This window comes from Diabrotica virgifera, chromosome 3 (genome assembly GCF_917563875.1).
Source record: "Diabrotica virgifera virgifera chromosome 3, PGI_DIABVI_V3a".
Taxonomy (NCBI): domain Eukaryota; kingdom Metazoa; phylum Arthropoda; class Insecta; order Coleoptera; family Chrysomelidae; genus Diabrotica; species Diabrotica virgifera.
This window is the reverse complement of record NC_065445.1, coordinates 248,111,278-248,136,007: the sequence shown is the minus strand read 5'-3', so window position 1 is coordinate 248,136,007 and position 24,730 is coordinate 248,111,278. Positions and strand designations below refer to the sequence as shown.

General features: G+C 32.6%; 2 protein-coding genes across 4 annotated transcripts in view; one reads left to right on the top strand and one right to left on the bottom strand.

Moving 5' to 3' along the window:
- Positions 1–24,730, top strand: part of LOC114335305 (pancreatic lipase-related protein 3-like) — a 593,140-nt gene that overhangs the window by 62,630 nt on the left and 505,780 nt on the right. For both annotated transcript variants that reach the window (XM_050646050.1, XM_050646049.1), the window contains one exon: positions 2,008–2,229. In XM_050646050.1, coding sequence (XP_050502007.1) covers positions 2,008–2,229 — 222 coding nt within the window. The remainder of the gene's footprint in view (positions 1–2,007; positions 2,230–24,730) is intronic.
- The window catches only part of LOC114334359 (lactosylceramide 4-alpha-galactosyltransferase), an 81,767-nt gene continuing 70,604 nt past the window's right edge, over positions 13,568–24,730 (bottom strand). For both annotated transcript variants that reach the window (XM_028284396.2, XM_028284395.2), the window contains exons 3-4: positions 21,682–21,924; positions 13,568–14,720 (exon numbers count right to left, since the gene is read on the bottom strand). In XM_028284396.2, coding sequence (XP_028140197.1) covers positions 14,399–14,720; positions 21,682–21,924 — 565 coding nt within the window. In that variant the 3' untranslated portion in view covers positions 13,568–14,398. The remainder of the gene's footprint in view (positions 14,721–21,681; positions 21,925–24,730) is intronic.

Genomic DNA, 24,730 nt, shown 5'->3' with positions numbered 1-24,730 from the left:
ATTTGAAAAAATTTAGTGAAAAAATTAGTTTTTCTTCAGTTTTTCATGGTTAAAAAATATTTATTTTTTATTTTTTGGTCAAATTCTGGTAAATTGTCACATAAGAAACCTTCCTTTTTCAAATGCAGTACGATTTTTTTTTCAGATATCCCAATCCTGAGATTAACTGTCCGCCATCATTTTTCGAGGCCTCGACTTTTGCGCCTTCTACACTATTAGTGTACGTGCATAAATGAAAAAAGATATATTTTTTGTACTCTCTAAGAGTTAGATATTAATATGTAAAAAGTTTTATGGTCATTTCTAATAAAGATTCTGAGAAAAAAATTCTTGAAAAAAAATGATTGTTTTTGGTCTTCTAAAGTGTACTAGTACCTTAGAGGTTCACCATTATTTCAAGTGTGTCGTCGTCTATAAGTTTCAACAATTCTACAGGAATTTTATCTGGTCCTGCAGCTTTACCCTATTTTGTGTTTTTTTATAGCATATTCTATCTCGCTTTTTAGGATTTCAGGCCCTGTTGTGTCGTCTGTAGGTTCTGCCACTGCTATTTCTGGTCTTTCGTCTGCAAAAAGTTCTTCAATGTATTCTGTCCATCTTGCCAGTTTTTCATTTAAATCTGTAATTATTTTATCTTTTTTGTCCGTTACGATGGATGCTTGTTTCACTTTTTACCTGTTATTTCCTTGATCTTTTTATGCATGTTATAGCTATCGTACTTTCTTTCATATTCTTCTATTTCCTTGCAGTTTTCCAGAACCCACTTCTCTTTGGCTTCTCTAATTTTTCTCTTAATCTCACGGTTCACCTCTTTGTATTTTGTCTTGTTGGTTTTATTTCTTCGCCTTTCCTCCATAAGGTACAAAATTTCGTTTGTCATTCATTCCTTTTTCTTAATTTTGCTTGGAGCTGTCATAAGGGCCTTTTGTATCTCCATCCATTTGTCCTCTACATTGCCTGTGTTTTTTTTGCAGCGAGGTTTCTAAGATTATTGTTTACCTGTTCTCTTGTCCTTTCCAGTATAGGTGGGTCTTTCAGTTGCTTAACGTCTATCTTTATTATTATTACAGCCACCACGGGATTGTGATCCGATTCTATATCAGTGCCTGGATAGGTTTTTGTAGACGTGATGGAGTTTTTAACCCGCTTCTGATTAGTATATAAATCGATTTGATTCCTGAGGATGTTGTCTGCATTATCCCTTGGTGATGTCCACGTGTACAATCTACGGTTTGGTAATCCGAACAGTGTTCATTACTACAAATTCTTTTTCTTGGCAGAATTGTACGAGACGTTCACCTCGGTCGTTTCGTTGTCCAAGTCCAAATTCACCAGTGCATCCATCAGTTTTCACCTTACCAACTTTAGCGTTGAAATCGCCCATGATTACGGTGACCTCTTCTTTTTTGGTCGATTCCAGAATATATTTTAGTTGCTTGTAGAATTCTTCTATTTCCTCATCCTCTTTCTCTGCTGTCGGTGCATAGACTTGAATAATGTTAATTTTTCCTTTGTTCGGCTTTAGTTGGATTGCTATGATTCGTTCTGAATATGGGGTAAAACTTAGTACCGATTTGTTGACTTCCCTTTCGACTATTATTCCGAGAATCTGGCACTCGACAGCTAAAGACAGGTGAAAATTGATAACACACGGGGACGTTTATGTTCAGATGTGGACAAAAGGAGGCTGCTAAAGAAGAAAAGAACGCTGTGGAAGAGACAGAGACTCGTTGAGTAAGTCTTGGTTGTTAGTAAGTAGGTTAGTAAGTAGGTTAAGTAGGATGTGTTGCTGGAATTTAGTCAGAGAACAGGATTTGGTAGATATGTCTCATGACTAAGTACCTGGAAAATATGAAGATCGAATGGAAAAAGTACTAGAAGAACATCTGTCTGTGATAAATTATATCGTTGTCCTGATTTTTGTCTTGCTCATTATTTTATTGCATGGTAAATCTTCATATCATTTCCCATAATTAAATAATCTTCACGTAGGTGGTATTTTTTCAGTGGATTGGGAACCTATTTCCTCCATCCCGTGTTACATCACATCATATTTAAACACATGGCATGTGGGGCAGTGCTTGGCAATTCTTGCCATGAACCTTTTTCCATACGGCATCAGTCCTCTCTTGACGCACATTGTGGGATTCAGTTTGGGAGCTCACATAGCTGGTTTTGCTGGAAGCAATATTAGAAACACCATGGGGCTTTCATTTATGAGAATTACAGGTGAGTTTTTTCTTCAGTTCGATGATTATATTAGCTGTTTTTGAGTAGTTAGTGCTGAATTTTTACTGATGACTTGAAGTTCTGGAAGGTTATTGGTGATTTTAGAGATCAATTTTCTTTAGAAACTGATTTTGATCGTTTATAAAATTGGAGTAGTAGCAACAGTCTTCATTTAAATGTTAATAAGTGTATCAGTTTTAGCCGAAAGTTGAACAGGATTTGTTTAACTTATTTCATTGACAGACAGCCTCTTAGGTATGCTTCTTCCATAAAAGACTTAGAAGTTACTTTAGATGAAAGGCTTTCCTTGATGGAGCATATCAACTTAATCTCCATAAAAGCTTCGGATTTACTTGGGTTTGTCACAAGAAATTGCACCTAAGTATTTTTCTATTAATGAAACTAGATTAATTAATTGTTGCCTTGTAAAATTCATCTTGGAATATTGTTGTGTAGTTTGGTCACCCTATTATCAATGTATTTATATTAGTAATATAGAATGTACTTACCTATGAAATAAATGAAATGTCTTCTAATACTGGTCTTCTTTCGCCATCGTTTAACTTTAGGTATTATAAATTATTCCTGTTCTTTTTCTTATTTCTTCATTTGGGATGTGATAAAGTCTTGATATCCGATACGCCCTTCTTAGGTAGTCCATTTCAACTACTATCAGTTTTTCTTTTCTTTCATTTCATTTGCCAACATTCAGATTCGTAGGTAGTAGGTACGTCAGTACCTACCAGGTAGATAGTCCTTTTTGTTGGTAAACTAATTTTAGGAGACCAAAGTAACGAGTTTAGTGTTTTACCATATTTCGGTCCTGTTGTATTTTCTGTTGAATGCCCCGTTTCGATGTTCCTTCCTTCGCTATTATTGTCCGTAGGTATTTATACTCTTCGAATTTTTTTATATCTCTAATCGAGAGCCCTGGGTCACTTTCTTTGTCCTTTGTAACATATTTGTAGGTTTACGTTATATTACGATATAGATATAAATACGTTAAATTCCTGTCCTGAATACAAAAGGAACAGGTTTTTTTATCAATAATGGAGACCGTCATTTTTTTTAAATCTTTTATTCAGTAATATAAAAGCTAAAACTTAATCATTGATGTAAAAATACATTTTAATAGAGACAATAATATACAATACACTATACAAAGTAGGTATAATGAGATAATAAACATTTGAGGTAGAAAAAATATTACATTTACACCTTTATACAAAATAAATAGGTACATATTCTCATTTAAATGCGTATTAAAATATTTCAAAATTCTGGAAGAGCAAAAAGATCTTTATAAGAACAAACGTATCTAGTACATATATAGGTAACATAGTCAACAGTTTTTTTTTTTAATTTTAAACGTTTTCTTTCGTTAACTAGTAAGAAACATACGATAATGAAAAAATTTAGTTACACAATAAATATAAAGATATAAAAAATTATATAAGGCAAATATGAAATTTGGCAACATATAAGTACGAAATGGCAAATAGAAAGTAGAGTTAAACAAAGATGTATTCTGTCACCATAACTGTTTAATTTATATTATGATAAAATATTTAAGGAAGCCCTAGAAGGAGACCAAGCATGTACAATAAAAGTAAACAGGGAACTGGTGTATGAAAATATTAAAATAAATATTTTTAACTTTTGATTAATATATCCCCACAAAAAGATCCAGTGGAGTAAAGTCTGGCGACCTAGCTGGCCATTTAATAAAACTCCTACAATTGATTGATTTGGAATTATTTTGTTCAAATAATTACGAACGATCACATCATAATCAGTGGCGTAGCGTAGTGGGGGCGGCAGGTGCGGCCCGCCCCGGGCGGCACTTGTTAGGGAGCGGCAAAATTTACCAATAAATAATAAAAATATTTTGTAAATATTTGAACCATTTTATATTTTTATCGCAACTACAAATTCGGACCGATTGAAAGGAGCACGGAATTTTTCATTCCTAATTTGTGACGAATTCGGGGAATTCCTTTGCTTTGAATGATATTTTGTAGCGACTGGCAACGTCTATATGACTTGTGGGAATTCCTCGTTTGTGACTAACAATCATCACAACTTTTTTCGGCACTTTAGAACGTTGCTATTCTTTTTTTTTCCCTCATCGACACATCGTTGGGAAGTTCTGATAGCAGCTACAGGCAAAAGAAGGATTCCAGACACGCGGTGGAGTGCAAGAGGCGATGCCGTAAATGTGACATGGCATCATTACAAAGACATTCTCGCCACTTTGGAAAAACTGACAGAGGCAAGTGAAAACTTAAATACTAGGACAGATGCAGGTGCTTTACTAGTTTCGATGCAGTCATTTTCCTTTCTTTGTTTTTTGGGTCTGTGGCAACTGGTGCTACATGAAGTGAATGATGCACAAAAATATTTACAAACGAGGGGACTTGACATATAAGATTGTGCGCTCATAAGATATTGACAGAGAAAAGAGAGGAATGGGCAAATGGCGCTGTAGGTTATGCAAAAATATGTGTAAATAACTTGAAATTTCCATAAATCCTCGAAGGCGCATAACAAGAAAGCATATTTTTGATGTCGGAACTAAAGGTGCTAACTTTTCTTATGAAAATGAGTTGAGACGAAAGCTGTTTTTTTCGTTAGATAGAGTTGTTGTAGAAATTCGTGAGCGGTTTCAACAGCTACAGAATTTAACGGATAAGTTTGTTTATCTAACGTCGGCTATATTATTAGATCCAGACAACACTGAATGTAGAAATGTAGAATGTAGACTACGCATCTGACGAAATTGACGAGCAGGGTTTCAAGCTATAAAAACTAACGACTGCGGATTTTCGTTGCTGCTACAGGCAACGAAATTGATTAATGCAGACTCATTTGATTTATTTAAATTTATTGTTAAATCCAAGCTGGAAGATACTCTGCCCAATATTTTAATAATATTCCGAATATTGTTCACAGTTGCTATAAGCAATGCCAGCTGTAAGAGGAGTTTTTCAAAATTGAAATTGATTAAAAAATATTTAACATCGACAATGAGTACTCTAAGACTAACTAATTTGGTTATTTTGTCTATTGAGAAAGAGGTGTGTGATGCGATAGACATTGACGGTGCAATAAAAGACTTTGCTCTTAAAAAAAGTAGACGTATAAATTTTTAATTGAAGACGGAAGTTTTGTTTTTAATTCTAACAAATACTCATATTACTTTTCAATAAAGTTAAAAATATAACATTATATAGTATCGTTTCTAGTTCTAATTAAAAATTGATTTTATTTAATTTTGTCGATCGTCAAGGTGTACCTAATCTTAAGTGATAGGTACTAAGCTATATCAATGTATCTAATTGGTTAAAGTAAAAGAATTTTTGTAAATAAACGTGATTGTAAAACTTAGATAAACTTTTCTCACCGAAAAGTTCTCTACAATTAATGTATGTAATGTATAGTATACAATAAATTAAAATACCTAAATAAGAGGGCGGCAAAATTGTCTTCCGCCCTGGGCGGCCGACACTCACGCTACGCCACTGATCATAATTGGGAGTACTTATTGATGCCACAAAGGGAACTGGCTTGTTAATACCAAAAAGCGTCATTTGACATGTTCGGGTTGTTATCACTAGTAAATAGCGCAAGTAATTCTGATACTATTTGCTGTGTATTTTAAGATTTTAAGACTTTTCCTTGCAATATAAACTGCAATAAATTATAGCGCTGTTGATTTCTCACTATGTGATTCAGGTATTCTAACTTATCTTCTCATAATTTCGCTGTTTATACAAACTTTGTTTACACACAGATTTTAAACAATTTTGTAGAAAAATAGTAGTCAAAGATGTCTAACATCTTCATAGTTTAAGCGTTGTTTAAGCTACTGCTTAAGCGGTCAGTTCTGCTTATCTCCCCACGGTCACCTGCGATGCGAATACAATAGCAGTTTACCCAGTTAAATTAAAATTAGAAGAAACAAGAATTTATTTTGTTTTCTATTAGATATATGCAACATAGCACATCCTGTTCAAAAATGTCATATTTGTATTTATTTCACCAACAAAATGCGTTATGCATAATCTGTTTTCTCAGAAAACTGTAATATCGCAACCTTAAAAATATTTCAATAGATGGAGCGAAACGATATGTCACAATTAAAAATCAAAGCTCATGGTCCGGTAAAAGTAGTAATATCATTCGAATTTGTGACAAGAGTTTCTTGTCTCTAGTTTCCTGTGAAAAAAATATTAAAGAAGTATTAATTTAAAAAACGACCATATTATTATAACACCAATGTGTTTTCGGCTCTTTCGAGAAAAAGTGTCGTAAATCAAATGTAACAAGGTTGTATGTGCAAAGAAGATATTTTTTGAATTTTTTAGTAGATGGCAGCACATATAGTAATGTCACAAAAGTCAATTAAACATAATTGTATGTCAACAAAAGTTTATAATTCAGTATCATAGGTAATACATGTATTCACATACAACCTTCTTTTAAATATAATATAAAATGTACACTGTAACAAAGTTGTATGTTTGAAACATAGAACTTTGTTGCACTTTGAACTTAAATATAAAATCGCACATGTAGCAAAGCCACAGGCAACTACTTTCACTGGTAACTTAAAAAACAATAAAACCACAAAATCTAAGGAGACCGAAAATAAGATAGCACATCCCAGCATCTCCAAAACCAGTTACAAAAATAACAAAGATAGAAGCGATTCAATCTATGTATCGATGGATACGATAATCTACCAAGGCAGACAAAAACTACTATACCTACCTATGACAATTTTGTAGAAACTAGGATCTCTTTTCGATTATGTTTGAATATCTTATAGCCATACTAGTAATAAGAGAATTATTTTTTTTTTGTTTCAAGCAATTAAGAAATTTATATTTCAAATATAAATTCTATGAATAAGCTCATTTTATTTATATATGTACCTATCCAAGTGATAATAGTCTGTTTTTTGTATCACTTGGATTACTTTTCTTGCAGTGATGCAAAAAATATATAAATGCATAGTTGCATGTGTTATTGAAAAAAATCAATAAAGCATCTTTGACGTATCAAAGTTGTATGTTATTTTTGTATCCCTATTTTTATACCAAAAACTAGAACCTTCAATCATTTTAAAAAAATTTTGTTAGATATTAATGTGTACTGAACCGTTTGGTTAAAAAAAAACGTTAATATTGAGTATCCAAATACCAGAAAAATTATCAAATATTTTAGTTATTTTTCTCCGTACATACAAAATGTTACATAGAACCTTGTAATAATGAGCCAGCGAAATATTTTTCCTATGTTACTCTAGTCCAGTTGTAACTAATACCCCAGGCTGTGGGTGAAAAAACGTGATATAATTCAGGAATTTTTGAAACCTATCAGGTGTTGTAAAGGACGATGCCAGGAATAACTTCTACTAAAATGTAACCAAAAATATTGTGCGCTTTTTTTTTAATTGCGATTTTCATTTGTTAAATTTGCAATTTTTATTGATTTTTAATTTTGTAGCTTAGGATATTGATTTTAGACAAAAACTTTTTAATATAAAGTTGTAGTAAATTAAAAAACCTACAATTTGAGGTACGGTAAGTTTAATTTGGTTAATTGGTTATTGCAAAACAGCCTGCGAAAAGTCCAAAATGGCCGTTTTTTACAATTGCATTATTTATTGTACAAATAATTTTTTTTATTTTTTAAAGCTTTACAATGAAGATCTTTGGATTCCAAACATAAAAAAAAATTTTAAAGCCAGATTAACGAATTTGTTGCTAAGATATTATAAATTGTTTATCCCAGGAGGTCAAATGTCGAAGGCTATAACTTTTTGAAAAAAAAATCGTAGAAAGTTGGTGAAACATCCAATCTCCTTCGAAAGAGTTATATTTTCATATTCTGATGTAAATAAATGCGTAAAACATTTTTAAACGTCTAATTTTTGGATTTGAAAATAAGGGGGCAAATTTCGTTATAAACATTTAGAGCTGAAGCGGCCCTGTACATCCTGAGTTTTTAACTTACATATTATTGTTGCTGAAGATGAAACGAAGATTTATAAAACAATTAAAAATTTCTATGACCAACTGAAGCCGAGATAACTTTTGGGATTGAAAATAAGGGTGCAAATTTCGTTATAAACATTTAGAGCTGAGGCGGCCCTGTATATCCTACGAGTTTCTAACTTACAGATTATTGTTGCTAAAGACGAAACGAAGATTTATAAAAAAAGTAAAATTTTCTACAACCAACTGAAGCCGAGATAATTGTTTTTTTTTTTTCTTAAATCATAGTGCCTTTATTTATAACAATTAAGAATTTATTATACCGTCATTGACTAAAGAAAGACTTATATTATCTTAAAATGAAAATTATTATAAAATAGAATTACATTTAATTATTAAAATTTTTTTTTTTAAATCGGTGCTTTTGCAAGCGGCCGAATTTTGCAAATCGCCCGGCTTGCTTTAAATCCGCGCGCTCGGAAATTTTTTACGTAACTTGTATTAAATTTTGACAGAAAACAACTTAATAATATTACTATTATAATATACAGTCTATTTACCACTGTATTTGTTTTTCTTGATAATCTTTTATATGTGAAATCCAAAAAGAATAGTCACTACAAGAAGAAAAAGTTTTATATTGTATATTATAGTAAGAAGGAACATTATTATTATTATTATATTTATATAACAATGAAAAAATTAAAATATAGTTATATATTTCATATATATGTATCATTTTTGTAATATTATTTCTTCAGAAATCATATTTCACATATAAAAGTTTATCAAGAAAAACAAATACAGTGGTAAATAGACTGTATATTATAATGGTAATATTATTAAATTGTTTTCTCTCAAAATTTAATAAAAGTTACGTAAAAATTTTTCGACAGCGCGGATTTGAAGCGAGCCGGGCGATTTGCAAAATACGGCCGCCCGCAAAAGCACTGATTTTAAAAATAATTTTTAATAATTAAATGTAATTATATTTTATAATAATTTTTATTTTAAGATAATATAAGTCTTTCTTTAGTCAATGACTGTAAAATAATTTCTTAATTGTTATAAATAAAGGCACTACGACTTAAGAAAAAAAAAACAATTATCTTGGCTTCAGTTGGTTGTAAAAAATTTTTATTTTTTTATAAATCTTCGTTTTGTCTTCAGAAACAATAATCAGTAAGTTAGAAACTCATAGGATGTACAGGGCCGCTTCAGCTCTAAATGTTTATAACGAAATATGCCCCCCTATTTTCAAACCCAAAAATTATCTCGGCTTCAGTTGGTCGTAGAAATTTTTCATGTTTTTATAAATCTTTGTTTCATCTTTAGCAACAATAATCTGTTAGTTAAAAACTCATAGGATGTACAGGGCCGCTTCAGCTCTAAATGTTTATAACGAAATTTGCCCCCTTATTTTCAAACCCAAAAATTAGAGGTTTAAAAATGTTTTACGCATTTATTTACATCAGAATATGAAAATATAACTCTTTAGAAGCAGATTAGATGTTTCACCAACTCTCTACGATTTTTTTTCAAAAAGTTATATCCTTCGACATTTGACCTCTTGGGATAAACAATTTATAATATCTAAGCAACAAATTCGTTAATCTGGCTTTACAATTTTTTTTTGATGTTTGGAATTGAAAGATCTTCATTTTAAAGCTTTAAAAAATAATAAAAATTATTTGTACAATAAATAATGCAATTGTAAAAAACGGGCATTTTGGACCTTTCGCAGGCTGTTTTGCAATAACCAATTAACCAAATTAAACTTACCGTACCTCAAATTGTAGGTTTTTTAATTTACTACAACTTTCTATTAAAAAGTTTTTCTCTAAAATCAATATCCTAAGCTGCAAAATTAAAAATCTTTAAAAATTGCAAATTTAACAAATGAAAATCGCAATAGAAAAAAAAGCGCACAATATTTTTGGCTACATTTTAGTAGAAGTTATTCCCGGCATCGTCCTTTACAACACCTGATAGGTTTCAAAAATTCCTGAATTATATCCTGAAATCGACCTATTTTTCACCCACAGCCTGGGGTATAACAGATAAAATTATAATGATAAAAAATTAAATGTATACTACGTAAGATAAGAAATATAGGTACTAGGAAATAATCAAAGCAAATATTTTCTTTCCGTATTCTGTAAAATTTTAATATTTTGAGTTGTTACGGTTTAGGACGGGATGTGAGATATTTACATACGACAAACGATTGTGTGGTTTATAATGATAGCATCGAAGGGAAGAGTAAAAAATCACATACCCCAGTGATAAAAAAGTCAAATACTTCTGCGCTATAAAAATATCGAACACAAATACATCAGGTACAAGTCAAAAAAGGTCGGAAACTATAGTCCGCCTAGAAAGTATCCTGAATTTTATATTTTTCCTAATTTTAATAGATCTTCTTTTTGTAACATTTTAAGACAAAAGTAATGCATCAAGTAGATTGTGCCGATAGTAGATTATGGACAAAATCGTATGACAACACCATCTGTCAAATATTGTTGTTTGTAAACAGACTTAAGATTTGTGAAATAATGTCGCAAGTAGAAAAAAGAAAAGTGGTGGAATATTTGTATAGAAAGGGTGTCCGAAACGTTAAAAAATTAGTGCAATTGACTGAACTCGGAAAAAGTGCAGTGTATGAGACAGTAAAGAGGATAAAAATGACATAGATATGAGACATAGACTAGTTTCGAGTAGACCGCGTAAGATTCGCGGAAACAATTTAAATGCTTTAGTCTTTCGTGGCTTTAGGACGACAAAATCCGCGGCTAGGGTTTCGAAAATTAGCGAACAAATTTGGAAATCAACGAAGAATAAAAGTGTGCCCAGAAACTGTCCGCATGTCGCTGAAGAAGCAAGGCTACAGATCAAGGAATCCAAAAAAAATCCCTACAATGACACCTGTGCAACGAAGAATAGATTTTTGTCAACGTTTTCGAGAAGATAATTTTAATAACGTCTTTATATCTGATGAAAGTTGTTTCCAGCTTGGTGCAAATCATCTAAAAGTCCTATCAAGAGAAAATGTTACCGTTCAAATTTCAAAATTTCCCACTAAAATAATGGTTTGGGGAGCAATATCTCAGCGTGGTGTTACACCTCTCTGTATAGTTAATGGTACTGTTGATAGTGGGAAATATTGTGACATCCTAAATGGTTTTCTTCTTGAAACGGCTCATGTTTTATATTCAGAGGGGTGGCGTTTTCAGCAAGATAATGCAAGATGCCATACTTCTGCTTATACTCAATCTTGGATGCAAGAACACGAATTGGCAACAATTCCGTGGCCAGCAGTATCTCCAGATCTTAGCCCCATTGAAAACATATGGGGACTGATAAAGATTGAAGTGGAACCAGCAGCGCCACGAGAGAGAGAAGGTTTTATTCGGTCAGTTTTACAGGCCTGGAACACCATTACCGAAAATTATGGCCTTGACCTAGTTTCGGGTGTACCTGGACGTTTAGTTAAGTGTTTAGATTTAAATGGAGGTTGTATAAGTAAATGAGATAAATTATTTGTTGAAATTTTATATTTCAAGTGATAGAAATAAATACCGTAAAATTATAATTCTGCTTTCTTTTTTCCGGATACTTTCTAGACGGACTATAACATTCGGATTATTATCCTTTGCGCTTTTTAAGATATAAATATGAAGCAGAACATAGTGATGATGTGATGAATTAATCAATAAGGGAATCTCTAATTATTGCATTCACGACTTGTCGTTCACCGTGATAATAATCTTTGGCGAACTAGTTCCTTTTTTGACTTATGGTTCATAGATGGTACTAGTAGCATCTTTTGTAATTATTTTAATAATTACACCAAAAGATGAGAAAGATTTGATTCCAGTTCATTGCTTCCACGAAGGTGCTCTGAGGAGATTTATGAAATCGAAATGCGCATAAGCACATAGTGGAAGCCCTATTCTGAAATCAAATTTCAGTTATCTTTTATTTTACATCAGGTAAAGTTTCTTTATTCAAGCCTTCGACCACATCGCCAAATAAAAAAATTATTCACAAAATTGTAATAGACGAACGGGTGGGTTGTGATTGCGCGCAGCGGTCAAATACCTCCTGGGGTACTGAAATTTACCTTTAAGAGGGTTGCTGTGATTGCGCGCAACGGAAGGATTAAGGCAGGTAAACAAAACGGTATATTGTGATTGCGCGCTCTACACTCTAATACCCGAAAGTTAGGTTTGGACCGAAGGGTTAGGTCTTCCTCCTTTGAAATTGTACTGTATAATATACAGGGTGTGCCGAAAAGAATGGTCATAAATTATACCACACATTCTGGGGTCAAAAATAGTTCGATTGAACCTAACTTACCTTAGTACAAATGTGCTCACAAAAAAAGTTACAGCCCTTTGAAGTTACAAAATGAAAATCGATTTTTTTCAATATATCGAAAACTATTAGAGATTTTTTATTGAAAATGGACATGTATAATTCTTATGTCAGGAACATCTTAAAACAAAATTATAGTGAAATTTGTCCACCCCATAAAAAATTTATGGGGATTTTGTTCCCTTAAACCCCCCCAAACTTTTGTGTACGTTCCAATTAATTCATTATTGTGGTACCATTAGTTAAACACAACGTATTTAAAACTTTTTTGCCTCTTAGTATTTTTTCGATAAGCCAGTTTTTATTGAGATGCGGCTTCTTTTTCAATATATTTACGTAAAAATTTTATGGGGGTTTTGTTCCTTTAAACCCCCCTAATGTTTGTGTACGTTCCAATTAAACTATTATTGTGGTACCATTAGTTAAACACAGTGTTTTTAAAACTTTTGTCTCTTAGTCTTTTGTTCATAAGTCACCTTTTATCGAGATGTAGCTTCTTTTTCAAAATATACCTAAAAATGTAAATTATAAATAAATTTTCAGATTATTAACAGGTCTCTATAACCGTACTTAACCATATACAAATATGTGGTGGATTCGACAAATATTCAAAATATCTCGATAAACACTGGCTTATCTAAAAAGTACTAAGAGGCAAAAAAGTTTTAAAAATAATGTGTTTAACTAATAGTGCCACAATAATAATTTAATTGGAACGTACACAAAAGTTTGGGGGGGTTTTACGCCACGTGTCAATTTTAAATAAAAAATATCTGAGAGTTTTCGATATATGAAAAAAAATCGATTTTCATTTTGTAAATTCAAAGGGCTGTAACTTTTTTTGTGTGCACTATTGTATATAGGTAAGTGAGGTTCAATCAACCTATTTTTGACCCCAGAATCTGTGGTATAATTTACGACCAATCTTTTCGGGACACCCTGTATAATATATATATAATATATTAATTTTTTAATTAATTAATCAATATTATAATAGGGTATCCTCGTCTAATAAAGATTTCATAGATATACCTATGTTATTTTATTCATTCATTCAAGTACCTACACCTAATACATTTACATTACATTGGTTATTTTTGTATCACAAATAAAATAAATATTTAACTTTAAAGAGACACACAGTATTTAATAATGTATACATATGTACATTATTTAATACAATAAATATTAATTATAAAAGAAACACTATTTAGTTTTTTTATCACAACTATTTCAATGTAGTATTCACTTGTTATTATCTTAATTTTTTAAAATTAGCAAAATTTCCGTTCAAAACGAATAAGAAGTAAATAAAACTTCCGTTTACTATAATTTACGACTTTGCGCGCAATCACAGCATACCTTTTTAAAGACGTGCGCGCAATTGCACCATTGGCTTAGACACCCTGTTGAGAACCCTGACCGCTGCCTGCGCGCAATTGCAGTCTGCCCAGACGAACCATTGAAGATTGCAGATGCAGGGTAAATCATCAACAAATTCGTTGGATAGACCAGTCATGTAACCCAGTCTAGTGATCTAAATGACACATAAATAGAGGGAAATAAAATATGAGTTTAACGTGTGACTAATACTCTCTCAATATTCTTGTCTCTCAATACTCTTGTTGGGATCAACAGTCGAAATACATGGTGTGATGGAAACATATATGTTGTGCTATTGTAATAATTATAATACTACATCAAACATATAAACTTTAAAAAATTGTAGTACCAAGCATTTATAAAATACTTAGTACCAGTTTCCACCAATGAGGTACATTTTTATAATCTCAAAATTCATCCTTTAATGCACTAATTACTCTTGGACAATGCTTTTTGGCATAATATAAATACGGTGCCTTGGAATCTAACCGAAGCTTCGTCTTTTTGCTTAAGTTGTTCCACATGTGAATGGCATAAGCCTTGTTGGTATGTGAAATGATGTAGTTCAATTTGGATTCATCGAAATAAAAATCCCAGTCTTCATATCGCACTGGGTAGAAGACTTCCGGCTCGAAAACAGTGAATCCTCCACAGTGCTTGTTTAACATTTTTGAAGCTATGTCCATTTTTTTTCTATGATTTTTTATGTTGCACAAATCGATCAGCAATCTGAAATACAAAAAAAAATTAAAACTTTTTTGACATCTTATAACAGACAAATAGAAGGAACAGTACATTACATATTACAAGGAGAGTATATGTAGATAGTGGTAGTGAAGCAGTAAATAATTGTACTATATCCCTCGTTTTACACGCTAAGAATTTGAACGTGCAATAGTGGCTTGAGTATCCTATGGAACCTTTCTCATTACACAACGGTTGAAACGTTCGATGGTGAAGTCGCCGTGTACTGAGAAAGGTACCATAGGATAGTCAAGCCACTATTGGAATGTCATCGTGCGTTCCAATCATGGCACGTTCAAATTATTAGTGTGTGAAACGAGAGTAACAATGTTATTCAGTTTAAGGATATTAAATACACTGACCCGCAAAAATAACCGGACACTAATGTACATTTCTTCAAGAAATTAACGCAAAAATTTTCTATATCTGTTGTCCCATTTGAGTGACTTTTTTAATATGTTATAGCCTCAATGATACAATAACTCTGAAGGAGCAACAACAATGAGCACTAAGCGTGTATTGAGGCGGCCGTCAATGTGAGTGCGAGTGAGATTCACCATTGGACGACCGGAATGGTGCATCTCTTTAGCACTCACCATTGACGGCCGCCTAATACGCACTTAGCGCTCATTGTTAATAATGAAAGATAAAGCTTAGTAATAAAATACAGTTCTCTCTCTCTATAACGATATGCAAGGGACCGGGAATTTTCATCGTTATAAGGAGAGATCGTTATACAGAGAGATAGAGAAAAAAATCGTTATTGTAATAGTAATCATACTGTACTAAACTTGTGTTAATTTTCTCTATTGCCCGAGTTATCGATAACTTTTCTTTAACCGAGAGTACTCTACGCTTTTTCGAAAACATCTTGACTGTTCACAGACCGAGATACAACCGAAATTGAAACTTAGAAGTCGTCAATAGTCAATAGAGGACAACATCTGTGTGAAAACAGTTAAGGCACACCGCCCGAACGATAAAAGCGTGTACTCAACTTTCTGCATATCGGATTGAAATTTGAACCACCAAATTTTTGCTAAATTAGAGCCACAAAATGAATCACTCACTAATCACTTTTTATCAAGTTACACATACGCAAGAGCTTTTTCAGTTATTCCCTGTGTTTCAATTAAGTGTTATCTTTAATTGGTAAAATTCTCACGGTTTGTGACTGCATAAACTTCACTGATGATGCATCAGGATGCTGAAATAGCTATATGGAGATGGTGGTCCAACTCTGAATCAAATATAAACAAAACCTGCCTTGACCTTTTTTATCTTTCTCACGGTTTAGTTATCTTAGTTATTGCCAAACGCAAATGGTTATCAGTTGTTTCTTGAAAAGTGAGGTCGTCGAATATTGAAAAGTTATCGTTATAAAGAGAGAACGATATCGGTATAGAGAAAAAAATTTATACATTGTCCTTATGACGAACCAAACAATGTTTAGTATTTTGATCGTCATAGAGGAATTATCGTTATATAGGGAATCGTTATAAACAGAGACTACTGTAGTGACAAAAATTTCTGCTGGATCTTGTAGAGGGGGCTATAAACTTTGATTTGGTCACTTTCTGACTTTCATAATAATGGATTTTAACAGAGTTATTAAGCCTTGAACATGGCTATTTTCGCATTTTTCAAATTTTAAATCGCGTATAACTCGACAACAATCAATTTTAGAGAAAAATCACAAAATACCTTTTTCTGCTCAGACTAACCCAAATGATCTAAAAAAAAATTGTTCGAAGTGAAAAAATTATTTTTGTCAATTTGTCTAAAAAAATTGTTAAAACAATTTTTTCTACAAGCGTGCAAAAATGTCTACTTTCGCGCACGCATTTTAGTTTAGAAAGTTTCACTTTTCCGCACGCGTGTTACTTTTCCGCACGCGTGTTACTTTTCCGCACGCGGTTTTTACTTTTCCGCACGCGTGTTAATTTAGATATGTTAATATGGCCTTAAAGTAATTATAATACATGCAGTTAACTAATATTTAGATATTATTTACTAATTTATTTCAAATATATCTTATTGTGTTCCTGTTTTAATGAAATTAACGCGACAATTCGATTAAATAAAATTATTTTGACATAATATTCGAAAGTCAAATGTAGACAATAACAGTCGTTTTGAATCATCTTCATGGAAACCAAGATCGTCGGCATGCTAAGTAATTATATTGAAAATTTGGTTTTGACAACCTTGTCAAAGAATTAATTTGTGTATGTATTTTCATATTAATTGAATTAATTGATTAAGATTTGGTAATTTTTTAAAGACTCTTAGAAAAAATATTGTTCCTAACTCTTGCAGAAAGTCTCTTTTCCGCACTCGACTGCTTGCCGAACTCCCGCTTCTCGTCGTTCGGCAAACTGCAGTCGCGTGCGGAAAAGAATGACTTTCTGCACTTGTTAGGAAAATAACTATATCGATCAAGGTACTGCCTGGCACCCAGTAGATTTGTTATAAGGACCTCTTTTTGAGTAAGTTTGTGTAAAAAGTTCGAATCGGAGTAATTTACCTAACGGGGGCGACGATACAGCCTAGACTAATTTGAACATATTCAGTAACATTTAATTTCTAGAATCGGCTGTTTGTGTGAATCAGAATCAACTTTTACTAAATGGCATTGGGAAGAGTATACTTTTCCTAGTTGGAGTATACTTTTACTAGTAAATGTTGAATATAAATCTTCATTTTATATTTATAATCAACTTTTACTGAAACCAGCCGTTAGAGTCGACTCCAACTGGATAATCAACTTGAACTGTAACATATACACCAATGATACAAACCAAATACGTATGACGTAGATATATTAATATTATGTGACACATGACACAAGCTCGAAACAAATGACAATCGACGAAAAGATACGTGATACATCTTGTGGCAAATTCTCGTTATTGTAGCTTTATTAGGAGCGCGGGAAATATGCTGTTTAAACCATCGAATATGAACATTTTTCCATTTGGTTGACTGCAAACTGACGAAAATGGTATATTCGATACTTTTGTTTTGTATAAATATAACTAAAGGTATATTTTTGTACAACGCTAAATGTCGAATGTGTCACATTCGTTAGTTTGTGTTGTAATTTATAACAGTTATTCAATAATTATAATCTGTAAACTGTCGAAAATGCTAAACTGCCGAGAAGAACAAAATGCACGTGTTTATAATTTGTACGAATTTTGTTTCAGTATTGCTTCCAAGAAAATCTTGTGAGGCAGTTTATGATTTCATTTTAACGAATTTTCATTATTTTTATATAACGCTGATTTAGGAGTCTCTAAAAAAGAGTTATTTTGCTCTCCTGAAAAGTACCACTTTTCACATTCGATAGTTGGATATGGCAGGGACGACATTTTAACAGCGACGATTATGAAACGTAATCTAAAACATGAGCTGCTTCGATATTCTCCTAAATATTTTCGATGCCTTAAAAAATAAGCTATTCCATCCCAAAATTTAGCCAAAGCAGGAAAAGGCAAAGTGGCAAAAAATTTAAAAAATAGTGAAATGAATTATTTATAAGTAAATCTGTGTTTTAATTAAAATACCTTTTCGTCCCAAATTTTTATTGAATAAATTAAATGCCTCGGTGTTTCCTTAATATTAAGCTAAATGTATATGTAGATAGAAATATTATATTCATCATTAGATTTGAATAGTCATTATATCCATTAGATATATTTGAATATCCTTTAGGAGTTGTGATCATAAATAATATAATTAATGAATAAGAGATCTTAAAGTGATAAAATATAACTGATAGGCTTCATAACTTTTTATCATTTAACATGGGCTTTAACTTTTTTATCATTTAACACATTACAATTTTATTGTTACCTTTATTTCATTTAAGTATATTATGTATTATACAGTATAATGAGACGTATCTTGCCTTATAATCAAAAAATCATGTTTGTAATTGATTTCTATTATTAGATTAGGTTCTCAATAATTATATTTAATCATACTAAACAAAACAGCACTTCTAGAAAATTTCACAACTGATATTAAATGCTAAAATCCCCAAATCATACAGATCTACTCACAACGTGACGTCATGCGCGACCTGAACGAAATGAGGAACGCTGCGTGTCGTATCTTGGGTTATTGTATCATGTTATAGTCTTATCCTCTAAAAATGTCGCTGTAATAATGTTGTTACCAGAAAGGTAAATTGTCTTTTTATACCGAGTTTGCCGAGTCATTTTATACCAACTATAGCCTTAAGTTTCCCTAACATTTTGTTTTTTGATTCATTCGCTTATGTTGGATAATAAAATAATTAGGTATTAGGTACTTTAACCATTAGATGTTTTTAATAATATCTTCATTTTCTACTTAGTTTATTAAACAAGCCTAAAGTAGACTATGAGAAATTAACAATTTGATAAATGTCAAATTGTTAACAGTCAAAAAGTGTCTGGTTTGTTATTAAAATTAGTAGATTTATTATTTAAAGTTTCAATTAAGTCCCTAATTTTTTTTCGTTGTTTGGTGGAAATGGAACGCGCTACAAGGAATTTGACCCGCGCCGCGATGAGTGTGTTCAAGCTGTGGACGCGAAGTGTGTGCGAAGGACTTAGCTATCATGCTATCGGTCGGAGGTTGGGAGTTTCACATATATCAATTTCCCGTATTGTTTACCGCTTTAGAGAAATTAACGACTACAACAGACGTCCCGGACAAGGTATACCTCGAGTTACTATGGCGGTCCAAGACCATAGGCGTAACATAGTCCGTGATAATACACATTTATGATATTTATTCTAACATGACATTTTAGTTAAATCTGACAGTTGTCACATTTTATTTTCAATTTGGAATAAAAACAAATCAAATGTGTTTCTTGCATTTATAAAATGGTATTTTCTTTTATTTGTATAGTCTTATAAATTATACAGATTATATTTGCAATATTATTATCTAATTAAAAAAAAATATTTTTTTTATTATGGAGCCATCTATCGACAACTAGAATAACTAGAATAAATGTTGTAAATGTCTGTAATCACGGACGTGCCTTTTTTCTGTCACATACAATTTAATGAGTTAGAAAGAAATCGAAAAACTGTGACGCACTGAAAGATGATCATGAGAAAAAGAATAGCTACTACCTATATTGTCATATTTTGACGTTTATTTGTGTCAGTCGAAATGAGTTATCAATTTTGAGGTTAATGTCCCTTAATGCTAACAACCATATTCTCATCGAGAGAGCTCAGTTGCCACAATTATCTCAATATAATAAAATGTGTGTATTTATGTATCTAAATATACAGGGTGAGGTAGATAAAGGGCCTATTAGAAATATCTCGAGAACTAAAGATAAGAAAACCATGAAAATTGGAATAGAGGGGTTTTGAACTGTGAACTATTTAATAAAAATATTTTGGTCTTTGCTACTTCCGGTTATACCGGAAGTTGATTGTAACTTCGTTTTTTTAAATGGTACACCCTATATATTTTTACATTTTTGGATTTTCCTTGATTTCTTCTTTCTTTAAATATAAGGTTTTGTAATATTATACAGGGTAAGTTAAAAGATAATTGCGTTTTCTTATTAATTTCGTAGCAACTTTCACACCCTGTAGGATTGTAGTAGTTTGACATAATAAACTCTATTTATGTTCAAATGATTTTTAATATAGTCTACTATTGTTAGAAATTATTGGTATAGTTAAATTTTTCATTTTTAGTGTACAGGGTTGGTTGAAACTCGGAATGAGTATTTTCTGAGTTGTCTTAAATGGAACACCCTGTATTTTAGTATTGTAATGAAATGTTATTTTATGGTACTTTTTAATTTCTTAAGCATTCCCTATACCTAACTGCTTTAATTTGTAAGTTATTGGTGATTCAAGCCAAACCTTAATTGCACCACAAAATATGTGAAATTGTATTAGGTTGGCCGTGAAAATATTCAATCACAAAAAATTTTTTGGAAATAAATACATATTAATCTAGACTGATACTTAAAGTTGCCAATAATGGTTGAGATATCAAAATACCATCGAAGATAAGAATGTTGGTGCGATTGACAATTAAGCACAAATTAAAGCAGTTAGGTATAGGGAATGCTTAAGAAATAAAAAAGTACCGTGAAATATCATTTCATTTCAATACTAAAATATAGGGTATTCCATTTAAGAAAACTCAGAAAATACTCATTCCGAGTTTCGACCCACCCTGTATACTAAAATTAAAGTTTAGCTATACCAATAATTGTTAACAATAGTAGACTATATTAAAAATCATTTAAACATAAATAGAGTTTATTATGTCAAACTACTACAATCCTACAGGGTGTGAATATTGCTACGAAATTAATAAGAAAACGTAATTATCTTTTAACCTACCCTGTATAATGTTACAAAATCTTATATTTTAAGAAAAAATAAATCGAGGAGAATCAAAAAATGTAAAAATAAATAGGGTGTACCATTTAAAAAAACGAAGTTATAAGCAACTTCCGGTATAATCGGAAGTACCCAGTAGATGAAAATATTTTCATTAAATAGATCAGTCTTCAAAACCCCCTTGTTCCAATTTTCATAATTCAGTTGCCTTTAGTTCTGGAGATATTTCTAATAGGCCCTTTATCTGCCTCACCCTATATACAATGTATGTTCCCTATGTCCAGCTGAACGATTTACGTACTGTATAATGGTTTGGACAGAAATTTTATTTAATAGCACGGACAGATCTTGTTCCTTTACGTGACAGTTCTTTAAGCAGTGAAAGGTACATAATCGATATTTGAGAATTTAATAAAGTGACTTAGTCCAGCATGGGTGGATAGCTACTGAACGGAGGAACGCCACGATGCTAAGATTGCCGCGCTACCCCGCCCCTAGCGTCTACTGATCAAAGCGTAAGGAAAAATCTGGATAACCTGCGTATAAATTGATATATAAAGAATTACTACCTTGTAATAACTCCTGGTCCGTTGTTTCCCCAATTATTTCCATTAAAATTTCTTTTGAGATCATTTAGACATTTTCCTGCCATTAGGTGGCCTATGCTGTCGGCATCAAAACTTACTACACCTGCGGCAACGTCAAAACGAGATTGCAGTCCAGCATAATTGGGTTTCAGATCTTCTAAAGATTTTATAACAATTACATCTAAATCTAAGTAAATGCCACCGTATTTCCACAGTGTGAGGTATCTAAAACAAAAAAAGCACTAAATTAAATGGGGCAAATTATTGTTATTCAAATGTTTACAAATTAAGGATGACTGCCACACTTCATGTAGTCTGTGAGGATGCAGATGAGCAATTTTGTTACGTTGATTTTGAAAAAGCATTTGATAAAGTCAGACATGAAAAATTAGTCCAAATTCTAAAGACAAAAAACATAGACAACAGGGACTCACGAATAATAACAAACTTTTACTGGAATCAAAGAGCACAAATTGTACTAGATAACGAACCCAGGCAAGAAATTGAAATCAGGAGCGGAGTTAGGAAGGGATGTAGTATGTCTCCATTACTCTTTAATGCATATAGTGAAGCCATTTTTGAAAAAGCGTTACTAGCTCAAAGGAAAGGAATAAGAATTAACGGAAAATCTATTAATAACATAAGATATGCATATGACGCCGTGATTATGGCCTCTGCCGAATAACTCCAATTACTACTAAACAAATCAAATAGTTTCTGTGAAGAATAAGAATATGGACTAAAAATGAATATAAAAAAGACCAAATACATGATAATAACTAAGAAAACAAACATATAAACAAGCATACATTTGGGAAATGTACCGATAGAAAGAATTCATAAATACAAATGCATACCAAGGAACCTGCATTTCAGAGAAAAATGATCAAACAACAGAAATAAGGACCAGGAAAGAAATAGCAAGAAATGTGTTTGTAAAACTGAAAGCAATTCTCTGCAACAAAGACTTTAGATTAGAACTGAGAATAAGAGAGCTTTCAGATGCTACGTGTTCTCGATACTGCAGTATGGACTTGAAAGCTGGACATTGAAGCAAGAACACATAAATAAGCTACAGTCATTTGAAATGTGGTGTTACAGAAGGATGCTTAGAATAGCATATACACAGAAGAAAACGAACACGGAAGTATTGGGAGAAATGGGAAAATAATGCGAAATAATAAACACAATAAAAATAAGAACGTTACAATATCTGTGACACGTAATGAGGGGACAGCGATATGAAATGCTAAGACTGATAATACAGGGAAAGATAAGAGGCGGGAGAAGTATAGGAAAAAGTAGAGTGTCATGGTTGAAGGATTTAAGGGACTGGTTTAAATGCAGTTCTACAGAACTCTTCAGAGCAGCGGTAGATAGAGTAATGATAGTGATGATGATATCCAATATCCGATTAGGATACAGCACTTAAAGAAGACGCCATACTTCAAACCGTACAAAGAAAAAAAATGTTAGTACTATCGGTTTACAGCGTTCTCCGAAGCATTTCGGCTCCTAACCGTCATTCTTTTCTGTTTAACCATAGAACTGAAGGAATTTCTCTTTCCTCTAGTTCTTCTTCAATTCCCTCCCTTCAGCTTCTTCTCGGCTTTCGTCTTTTCTTTCTCCCTTGTGGTGTCCACGTCAAAATCTGTTTAGTGATCCTGTCATCTGGAATTCTCTGTACATGGCCGTACCATATTAGTTGTTTTTGTCCTCAATAAAGTTTCTCTTCTTGGTTGTCGTCTAACAGGGAATTGCTGATGATAAATTCTTATTACTAATAGTACATTTTTGTTATAATCTCCTAGAACGAACAAAAACTACTACTTTAGATATACTACAACATTCATACTCTTACTCACCTATGTATATCGCTATCGTGACTAACCACAAATTTGGATCCGTCTATCCGGCCAGATGTATACAATTCTTCTACGGGTGTACCGTTCGTATACTTAAAATGCATAATTTTAACATTTTTATAACTCATTAAAGGTTTGAGAATCTCATCTGCTTCGTCTGCTTCGAGTTACACAAAGTCTCATGGAAAAATATCGATTTTCTTTTTCTGGGTGTTACCGTTGAAATATCAGGGAGGCAGTCCATATCCTGCAGTCCACACTGCAGCCACTTGGCTTATTGTACATCTTCCTTTCCTTTATGAAACTCATTCTAGAATTCTGGAACCCTGTACCAGGTTATACAGGTCTAATGGGTGGGTGCCATATGTATTTTGAGTCACTTCGATGTCTCCGAAAAAAGTTTGCCGTCTTCGATCCAATGCCTCGCAGTCATGCAAGTTATGGTTGACTCTTTCAGGTTCTCTGTTACAGAGTTTGCAGATCAAGTCTCCATGAAACAGCCCCATTGTATACAGGTGACCCTTAACTGGCGCATGCCCGGTGAGGAAATCTGTTATGACTCTGAGCTGATTCCTGCTTGTTTTCAGCAGTAATTCAGTCCTACTAGCACACGTCCGTCCGATACATCTTGCCACATGTTTGACCGGGTATACTCTCCCAGTGTGAGTTGTGTTGGCTTCGGCTCCAGGCTTTTTTACGTTCGCGGACGGTGCTTTTTGGCCCTCCCACGGCCGGCTCTGGACCCTGGTATCTTGTAGCTGATGCTCTCCTGGCAAGTGCATCACTTCTTTCGTTGCCGTATATGCCCCGATGACCTGGAACCCATACCAGTATAACACTGTTATGTTGCTCCAGCCTGTCAAGTTCTTATCGATATTCCCACACTAGCCTAGCGTTCACCTTAGGGGATATTTAAAACATTGTTTTTACACAAAGACAGAGTACTTAGGTACCGCTTATATAATATAATAGTACTAGTTTGGTCAGGGTTTTTTTTGCCGATTATGACGATATGAATTTCATGCTTTTATGTTTATTTAATGTTTTTACGTTTTTACATAGTGCGTTAAATTGTTTAAATTTGTTAGTACCTGTTTGTATATCTTTTCATTATAATTTATAATATTTATCTTTTAAATTTTGTCCAAGATTTATAATGTACGTAC